This window comes from Anolis sagrei, chromosome 1 (assembly GCF_037176765.1).
Source record: "Anolis sagrei isolate rAnoSag1 chromosome 1, rAnoSag1.mat, whole genome shotgun sequence".
NCBI lineage: Eukaryota > Metazoa > Chordata > Lepidosauria > Squamata > Dactyloidae > Anolis > Anolis sagrei.
Window position 1 is genome coordinate 134,909,910 of NC_090021.1, and position 10,603 is coordinate 134,920,512.

Sequence of the window (10,603 nt, forward strand, 5' to 3'; positions counted from 1 at the left end):
TAAGTGTTTGGTTATTTGGAGTGCTGATTCAGAAAATTGCATTGGAAAGATCACATCAGCTCTAGTTTCTGATACAGAACATATGTCATCCAGTAGGTGCCATCTGCTCAGCCACAGAAAACCATATTTAATTACCTAGGGCTGATATAGCAGTAGTAATCAGCCTCTCTCATCCTAATATCCCCGGTGCCTCAGCAGTATAAGAGGGCTTTATGAAACCAGTCACTCTAGTTGCCGTGTGGTTTCGAGGCAATGGTGTAGTAATGGTGAGGCCTCAGATGTTTTGGCCTTCAACTCCCAGACATCCTTACAGTTGGTAAACTGGCTGGGATTTCTGGGAGTTGTAGGCCAAAACACCTGGGGACCCACAAGTTGAGAACCATTGCTCTAGATGTTTCTAGACTGCAGCTCCCAATGTTCCTTGCCACTGGCTATGGCTACTGGGTGTTGCAGTTCAATACTATCTACACACTTCGCACCTATAGCAGAGGACACGAATAAGCATCCCAGTCCTTTTGCAATCAAGTTTCCAACTTTTTAAACAGCTAAAAAGAGTTAACAAAACACACACCTTATTGCTTTGCAGTAGTGATCCCAGGCCAACTGCATTGCGGTTCCCTTCCTGGAATTATCTGATGCAGGTATTGCAATATAGAGCACTTAGAAGAGTGCTATAGTGCGAAATGATGATAAAAATATCTGAACTTCTCAAACATCTTTTATGTTATGTACGTCTTGTATCTTCATGATTTGTTGCTGCTGGAGTTGCCATCTAAGAATTGCTGAAGGACCACATAGTCTCTACTCATCGTTATGGATCCCCCGGTTGCGCAATGGGTTAAACCTCTGTACCAGCAGGACTGCTGACCAACAGGTCAGAGGTTTGAATCCAGAGAGAGCAGGTTGAGGTCCCTCTGTCAGCTCCAGCTCCCCATGCAGGGACATGAGGGAAGCCTCCCACAAGGATGGTAAAACAAGAAACATCAGGGTATCCCCTGGGCAACGTCCTTGCAGATGGCCAATTTTCTCACACCAGAAGCAACCTGCAGTTTCTCAAGTCTCGCCGGACACAATTCTTTTTTTTTAAAAATGTTGGCATTTTTCTGTCACATGCAGTAGTAGATTCAAAATTAACTATGGTTCAACTTTAAATAAGAACACACAGTGATGACACCCACATTTAAATTTGAGATCTATTTTATTTAGTTAGTATATAGCTTTATTTATTTATGGAGAACAAAAAAATAAGGCATGCATATGCCTTCAAAGCCAAAACCGAACACAGTGAAATATTAACAACTCTGCATGGCAGAGGGTCTATATAAAGAATCTGTAACTTGTGTAATTCAGGACTACTTTACATACATTCTGAAGAGTGTGTGTGCATGTGTAACTGCATGTATATAACATTCACATCAGTGTTATTAAGCAAACACATTAACACAGTTGGCAACCGACAGATTTCTGTCACTTGGGAAGACCTAGAAACCACATAAGCAGACGTACCTGAATTAGAGATATGCTCACAGAACATGCTCAGAATCCCAAATGCACTATAGCATTTCATAGCACTGACATCCATAATCTACAGCGCACATATTCCTCTGCAACTACTCTAGTGCTAAAGTATAAGCCTTAGGTGCATTATGGACAATAGTTTCTGCACAATTATGTATGTGTCTGACATTCTGTGATTAAGTGCATTTGTACCAAGACTCTGGTTTTCTATCTAATGTGACACCCTGTATTCATATTTCATTAATATTACCACATTCAACATGAAGGCTCATGGCATCAGCATCCTAATCCTACATACATTGGGAGTAATTTCCACAGGTTCCAGTGCAACCTACACACAACAGTGGATAGCATAAACAGTTTCAAGTCAAACAGGTGCATGCGTGCCACCTCATAGCTCAGTCTGGAAAAAAATGCCTCTGTTTCTTAATATATAAACTTGACAATAAAGAGAAGTGCCTAACCAACTTAGCCTACAGTCTGATGAACTTCACAGGACTTTTGTTGGGCATTTGTGTATGTCTGCGTGCACATGCAACCATGTGTGTGCCATGAGGCAATAACTGATAGAAACATTTTCTGCCAAGGCAAGAAACACTGAATATTCAGTCCATTGTTAAATACACTTTAAATCTCACTGAAACGTATAGAAATGCTCAGTTGTGTTCTGGATTCTGATCCTAGAGATGCAAATAAAACAAGTGTCAACATTTTATGACAGTATTTTCTGCACTGTTTTTTGGCTGGCCATCTTCACCAAAGCAGAAATATATATGTGACAGACTGAAGCAAGTCACAAGAAGTTCCTCTCTTATATTTTTGGTATTCTTTTCAGAATTAAAAAATACCCAGAGCTGCCATATACAGGGTTAGTCAAAATGAATAGGCCAATTCGGGTACAATTAATTTTCTTATTGGCCTATTCATTTTGACTAACCCTGTATTTTAAATACAGCACCATGCACAGCTAATTCAGATATAAAGTGCCGAACTCTCAGCACATATCTCAGAAAGCAGTGTTCTCAGTAGAACTGCTGTGTCTGTTGAATTTGAAATATACAAAAACTTTTTAAAATACCGATTCTTTGTTTTCTAAGAAAAAAATCTTTAAAAGCAGAAAAAAACCCTGCTTGAATCCTAATTAGAGACAGAATCAGATGGACCTCCTCTGTCTCAGTAGATGGGGTGAACAAATGGAGGAATCTGAAATGTCAAATATGCATTCTTGTTCTATTTTCACAGAGTGCTTCTCTTGGCCCTTTACTTTAATAGCCCCACCATCACTTCACTGATATCCCACAGTTTCCTTGCAACCAGGTCATCCATGGCCTTAGGCAATAGTTGTTCCTCCTTGCAATCTCCAAAATATTTCCCAGAGACGCCCTCTACTTCAGGAGAGGAGGCCAAATAAATAGAAGTCTGGGCTCCTTCCAGAGGAGATTTGAAGAAAGCCCAGGACACCAAATTAAAGAGGGGCCTAGCGAGTAAAGGGATATGCACATATCTGCCCAGATTTGTTCTGACAACACCGGGATGGAGCACATTGACCGTAACCCCTGTGCCCTCTAAACGATGGGCCAGCTCCCTGGTGAACAGGATGTTAGCCAGTTTGCTCCGACTGTAGGCAAAGCTTTTGTTGTAACTTAGCTCACTGTTCAGGTCATCAAAGTTAATCTCTCCGTATTTATAAAGCTTGGAAGAAACCACTACAATCCTGCTGGGTGCAGAGCTTTTCAGGAGTCCAAGGAGCAGGTTTGTGAGCAAAAAGTGCCCCAAGTGGTTGACCGCAAACTGCAGCTCAAAACCATCCTCCGTCTTCGTGTAGGGACACTGGAATATCCCAGCGTTGTTGATCAGGACATCCAGCCTAGGCTCTTCCTGGAAAATGGTAAAGAAGAGGAGTAGATTAGCTATACACACAATCAATATTGAAATCATTCACTTTTTTTGTAAATGAGAAATCATTGAGTCAGTATCGTCAGCACTCCAGATTTGTGGGTTTGATTATTCACAGATTTGACCAACGTGTCCTCTCGAGGAATCTCTATGTTATGAATCACATTTCTACTGTCAATCTCTGGTGGAAGTTGACTACAGAATTGGTGTCGGGGACCCCAAGATTCCTAGTGAGGGGTCCTCTTTGGTAGTCTTCCCACATTTACAGGGGTTTTGCTCCCCCCCCCCCCCCCCCACCATTCCAGCTAATGTGGAGGGCTGAAGAAGCAACAGAAGTCAGACTTGTCCAATCTGCAGCCCAGGACAACACTGTAAACTTACTTAAAACATTATGAGAAATTTCCTTTGTAATTAAATTTGTAGCTGATAACAGTACAGAATGGAATAATCACAGTATGTTATATCTACAAACACTGAAGTATTATCCATAATTGTACTTGTGAATAGTTTGGTCAAAAGAAAAACAAACTATTAGAATAAAATAAAGAACAAGAGGACACTGTTGCAATGTCATGTAAAATGAATTGTCAAAAAAGAATTCAAGTATGTATTTTGTACTAGACATAGCAGCACTGTGTACCATACACTTTCGATTTTTGTATGCATATGTGGCTTCAGTTTTATGTTGATGTGCGGCCCAAGACCATTCTTCCTCTTTCAATGTGGCCTAGAGAAAGAAGCCAAAGGCTGGATGTCCTTGCCTTAAGCTGTTATCGTCAGACCCTTTCTAGTGATCACACCACTTCCAAAGATTTGGCCACAGATTATTTTCCGTCTCCTTCCTGTCCCATTTTTTTGATTTCTAACTAGGTTTCTGAGACACAATTTTAGGTATTCCTCCTAGAGCAAAGATGGACAACTTGTGGCTTTCTGGATATTCCCATACTGCAATTCCCATTAGTTACCATACACAGTAGCAAAGAGTGATGGAAACAGCACTCTACCTACCGTCAGAGACCTTTCCCTAATATAGAGAAAGTGTTGGCTCACTACCCCCCTCAAAAAGTTGACATGTCCATTTGTCTGGGAATATTTTTTGCTTAGGCACCAAACAAACACTGGACCCATATATGCTCCTTCAAGAACAAAACCACCTGTTTTCAGATATATCAGTACATTAGAATTGGCTTTAGGGGGCTCTTCCCCTGCTAGGCCTTCAAATGTGGCATCTCCCATACACTCCTTCTGTTTGGAGATGTTGGCAATTGCAATCCAATACAACTTGCAGGCTGAAGGTTGGGAAAAAAATTGTAGAGGCTAATGAATGCTGTCCCGTCCTGGGAGAACTGGGTTCAAATGCCTTTTGAATTACAAAATTCACAAGTTTGTGTCCTTGAATACGAAGGAAGGTCATTTTCTACATCTTAAAAAGCTGAGTGGGATAAAAATGTATGCACATATATCACATGCAACAAAGCAACAGGCTACCCCCCCTCCCCCCAGTATTCATTATGAATCTATTCCTGGATTACAAAAATTGCTGCATCATTTTACATAGTGCCAAAGCTGAAAGATTTACATATCTCATATAGTGCAAACTGGTGACAATGCAAACAGTTCTTTGGCAAGATGCAATGCGGGAAGGTCAAGGGCTCGTCTCTGAAAGATACTGCAGCATCTCTTTCCTCCTCTCTAAATAAAATATATATCAAAATGTCATCATATCTTCTCCATGTTAACACATGCGCTTCTCTCACTTCCCAATAATAATTCTAATGTAAAATTAATGTGTTTTCCTCAGCTCAGCAGATAAAAATGTTAGGTTGGTGCAACAAAAGCAACATAATCTTGTGGTATCCCAACCACAATAACATTTCATTTAATATAAACCTTTCTGGATTGCACTGGTTGAAGTCCACAACAGCATGTACCAAAGAAACCTCATTAGTCTTTAAGATGCCACGGGGTCTCTGTTGTTGGTAACCATCTGCTCCCTCTTCTCAGAAAATAAGTACAGCTTGTACTTCACCCAAGTTTCTATAAGATACACAAGAGGCCAGTCGAACCAGAACGATGGCTCCTTTATTCTTAGCCTCTTGCTTTTTGAAACAACAGGATCAAGTTTTAAATTGCTCTCATTTATAGTAGCAAGGTAGTGCCTCCCTCAAGGACATGTTCTGCAGCACACAGGTATATTATTTTGAGGCAGGCTCACTGGTTGGTCTGCATTACACACCCACACTATCTTTCTCATTTAAAAGAAGCAAAGATCACACCTCGCTGTTAATACTGATGTTGCAAAAGGGAAACACATTCATTTGCGGCTGTGGGTGGACAGAGGCGTGAAAGAACAACACTTTCAGAACATGAGACATTGCAGGGATGTATAGACCGAGAATTGAAAAATGGGAGCATGGGTCTCTCAAACGCTCTTTCAAACGTGGACTCAGGGTAAAAGTCCAGGATGACGATATGCAGGGTAGAATGAATGCATTTTAACACCCACAACTTGATGGTTGGGAACTGTTGGATTTGTAGTTCAGCGAGGCACCTACCATCTTTGACAGAGAAGGTTAAGTGCCTTGTAAAACTACAATCCCAAGATTCCATAGCACTGAGCTGGGGCAGTTGAAGTGGTGTCAAACTGCATTAATAGCCTCATCATATTAGAGCAGTGGTTCCCAACCTTTGGTCCCACAATTCCTAACAGCTGGTAAGCTGGCTGGGATTTCTGGGAGTTGAAGTCCAAAACAGCTGGAGGGGCCAAAGGTTGGGAACCACTGCATTAGAGCATGGATCAACTTGAAATTCAGTTTCTGCCTCCTGCTGAATTCTGGTGTTTGTAGTTTAAGGAGGACCAGGACCTGCTTGGCTGAGCAGTTTAAAGGCCCCTCCGTAAACTACAGGCAAAATATCTCCCAGGCAGAAATTGGATTGAAAGTAGATCCATGCTCTGGCATAGTGGTTTTCAACCTGTGGGTCTCCAGGTGTTTTGCCCTACAACTCCCAGAACTCCCAGCCAGTTTACCAGCTGTTAGGATTTCTGGGAGTTGAAGACCCAAATATCTGGGGACCCACAGGTTGAGAACCACTGCTTTCATGTGATGAGATCCTAAGACAACTGTGTTGACCTGCCTCTGCCATTTCTTCAATAACACTATGTAACGTGACATTTGTTCCTGGGTTATCAATGCCATTTCCTAATTAGTTCTATCATAAAAACATGGGCAAGCTTGATTAACAGTTCGGGCCCAGCCTACTTAACTGGCCTCATCTCCTCCTATAAATCGACACAAGTCCTGATATCAACAGGAGAGGTCCTACTCTCGGTCCCATCATCATCCTAAGTACAATTGGTGGGAACAAGAGAGAGGGCCTTTTGGTGATTGCCCTGTGGCTCTAGAACTCCCTTCCTAAATAAGTCAGAATGGCTCCTTCCCCACTACAGTTTAGGAATTAAGTAAAAACGTGGAAACCTTCTCTAAAGGAGAACAATAGAAAATGCCAGATCTATGTGTGCAATGTTTGAACTGTAATGGGCTTTCGACAATGGACCTGACTATGACCTAAATGAATTGACACCAGATGGAGTTTTTAATCTACTGAATGTTTAATTGTGCTTTTTGATAGTCGCTAATTACTTTGATGTTGGTTTTTATAATATTTTATTTGCTATGACTATGTTTATGATGGCACTGTCTACTTTTATTGTATGTTATTTTTAGTGCGTTTTATATGTTGTTTGCTATTGTCTGTCAATAAATATCTCATCGAGTCTCAACTGATTCAACGTTGTTTGTGGCAGCTACAAAAACAAAGTTTATGGAGTATAAGGACTGCACAATTAAACAGGAAACACTTTCAAACCAGGAAAAAAATTGTGACATAGTGTAATTTTTCACATCATGGGCAATGCTCTTTAGTTTTGATCTAATTTGGGTGCCTAAACTGCTTCACCTCTTACCAACCTGCCCAATCATTAAGATCTTCCGGAGACACCCTTCTCTCATTGCCGCGGCCATCACAAACACGCTTGGTGACAACAAGATAGAGAGCCTTCTCAGTAGCTGCCCAGACCCTTTGGAACTCCCTCCCCATTGAGATTAAAACTAACCCTTCCCTGTTATCTTTCAAAAATCAGTTTAAGACCTACCTGTTCAAGCAAGCTTTTGACAAATGAATCCAATTGCTACTGACAGCAAGGTCGATTTGCACTGAGCTTAGTGAAATATTCTATTTAATTGATGAGTTTCCACAATAATTAAATTGGTTTAAAATATTTTTTTAATGCTTGATATTTATTTTTATGTTATTTCTGGCATTAGTATGCTTTGTGCGATTTTTGTCTTGTATTTTATGTTAAATGTGCCCCTGGTGGCGCAATGGGTTAAAACCTTGTGCCAGCAGGACTGAAGACCGACAGGTTGCAGGTTCAAATCGGGCAGAGTGCCGATGTTTTATCTTGTCACTGCACTGAGCACTGAATGCTTGCCATTTTGGTGTTTTGGAAGCCACCCAGAGTCCCCTAGCAAAGAGAGGGTGGGTTAATTATTATTATTTTACTGACACAAAAACACAGTATGTCACAGCAAATGAGATATATATGCTGGATTTTGTATCACAAAATCACAAGTCAAACACTTCCCAAGCATCTAGGACTATGTGATGTATTTTCGAATGATGCGCGCAGATCCAAGTAAGGTGGCCTTTTGCAGCTGACAGATTGTGATTTTGTCAATGTTTATTGTTTCCAAATGCCGACTGAGATCTTTTGACATGGCACCCAACGCGCTAATTACCACTGGGACCACCTTTATATTATTATTGTTATTATTATTATTATTATTATTTGAAACACAACAAGATTAGCCCACAGCAAACAAGATCACTCTGTTGGCTGTTGTATTGGATCGCACGTCAGACATTTCCCAAGTGTTACTGATGTTAATTGTAATGAATTTTTTACTTGTGTTAAATGCTTTTAATGTTTACATTATTTTTGTACTGTTGTAGGCATCGAATTGTGCCGTTTTGTAAACCACCATGAGTCGCCCTCGGGCTGAGAATGGAGGTATAGAAGCTTAGTAAATAAATAATAAATAAGTGTCTAGGACTGTATGATGTATCGGCGAATAATGCATGCAGATTTGAGAAGGGTGGCGATTTGCAGATGACAGATGGTAATTTTGTCAGCGCTAATGATGCTTAAGCGCAGGTCAGGGTATTTAGGCACTGCACCCAGTGTGCCAATCACCACTGGGACCACCTTGACTGGCTTGTGCCAGAGTCTTTGCAGTTCGATCTTTAAATCCTGGTATCACGTCAGCTTTTCCAGTTGGTTCTCTTCAATCCTGCTGTCGTCTGGGATTGCAACAACGATCCATACTTTGTTTTTTTTAACAAGATTAATTATTATAATTATAAAAATATAATTATTAATAATTATTATATGCATTAATAATTAATTAAAATAATTAAACCAATTATTAGTAAGAAATATAATAATTATTAATAAAACTGTATATATATTATTATGATTCTTTTAACACGATGAATACTAATAATTGTCATTACTGGTATTATTATTATGTTCTGCTAATAGTGGGATGGTGCCATCTGCAGATGGCAACAGGTTGTCAGAGCAGGAAGGGGCTCCTGTACCTTTAAGGTTTGTGTAGAAAGGAAAGGAAAAAGCGGCGGTGGGGGGGGGGGGTGTTTGCAGCAGGTGCTGCTCTGTTGCCTGGTCACGTGCCCAGCAACCCCTGCTGGCGCGCCTCCTCGCGCCTCGCCTTGCCCTGCCCTTAAAGGCACAGGCGCCCCCCTCTCTTCCTCGTTACCTGTAGCACTTGGTGGCAGAAGCTGCGGACGGAGCGGAGGGAGGCCAGGTCCAGCTCGCGGACGAGCAGCTCCCCGCGGCACTCTCCCCCGCCCCGCGCGCACACGCCCAGCTCCGCGCGCAGTTCCCGGGCGGCCTCCTCAGCGCGCGGCGGGTCCCGGCAGGCCATGATGACCCTCGCGTGTTGCCGTAGCAGCTCGGCCGCCGTGGCCCGCCCGATGCCGCTGTTGGCGCCCGTGATGATCACCGTCTTGCCCTCCATGCCCCGCCTCACCTTCCCGGCCCCGGCCCCCGCCGCCACCTGCCAGAAGCGCCGGGCGATGAGCAACAGCCCTCCGCCCAGAGCTGCCGCCAGCACCACCGCCGCGGCGGCCATCGCGAGGCCAGGCCGGGAGGGGGCGGGGCCGGGCCCAGCGCACGCGCACCCATAAGGACAACTCCCCCCCCGCGCCGGAAGTCGCTTCGCAGGGTTTCCTGCCGGTTGGCCTGGAGACGCGCACCGGGAATTGTGGGGGTTGTAGTATAGTCGAACACAAACAGGCCTGTGGGGCAGGTGGAGAGCAAAGGCGCTTCCAGGCCATTGAATGCAAATCAAGGTGATCAGCTGAAACATTCACAGCTAGCCCCAGCAGACAAAAGTCCTTTGTCTCACCCTGGTCATTCCACAGATATATAAACCCATTTTTCCTACTTCCAACAGACCTCACTACCTCTGAGGATTCTTGCCATAGATGCAGGCAAAACGTCAGGAGAAAAATTGCCTCCAGAACATGGCCATATAGCCCGGAAAAACCTACAACAACCCAAGGCCTTCATTGCAGAGAAGAGCTAACTACAGACCACTCACAACCACCATGTCAGACTACACAGAGAAGCCACTGAAATACACAAGCATGTGGACAATTTCAACAGAAAGGAGGAAACCATGAAAATGAACAAAATCTGGCTACCAGTATTAAAAAACTCTAAAATTGCAACAGCACAACAACAGAGAGGAAACAAACAAGGACATCTAATCACCTCTCAACAAAAGTTTGCTCCAGGCACTGTCAAGCCATTATATGCTAATCAAGGTGGTCAATTGAAACATTCACACCTAGCTCCAGCAGACAAGAGTCCTTTTTCCCACCCTGGTCTTTCCACAGATATATAAACCCTTTCTTCCTGGTTCCAACAGACCCCACTACCTCTGAGGATGCTTGCCATAGATACAGGTGAAACGTCAGGAGAGAATGCCTCTAAAACATGGCCATATAGCCCGAAAAAACCTACAACAACCCAAACTACAGACCACCTGCTGCAATGCAACCTGAGCCCTGCCACATGCACAATGGAGGGCCTTCTTATAGTAAC

General features: G+C 42.8%; 1 protein-coding gene across 1 annotated transcript; it reads right to left on the reverse strand.

Annotated features, from left to right (window-relative positions):
• Positions 1-1,179: 1,179 nt before the first annotated feature.
• On the reverse strand, positions 1,180-9,672 carry RDH14 (retinol dehydrogenase 14). Its single transcript, XM_060787276.2, has 2 exons — positions 9,252-9,672; positions 1,180-3,396 (listed from the first exon to the last, which is right to left on the reverse strand). The coding sequence occupies exons 1-2, from the start codon at positions 9,624-9,626 to the stop codon at positions 2,779-2,781; spliced, it is 993 nt and encodes a 330-aa protein (XP_060643259.1). The 5' UTR covers positions 9,627-9,672; the 3' UTR covers positions 1,180-2,778.
• Positions 9,673-10,603: the final 931 nt, after the last annotated feature.

Excerpts from the sequence above, each read along its gene's own strand:
- RDH14 (XM_060787276.2), bottom strand. The coding sequence starts at position 9,626 with ATGGCCGCCGCGGCGGTGGTGCTGGCGGCAGCTCTGGGCGGAGGGCTG. Across the intron at positions 3,397-9,251 it reads TCTGCCACCAAGTGCTACAG|GAAGAGCCTAGGCTGGATGT; the intron begins GTAACGAGGAAG and ends ACCATTTTCCAG.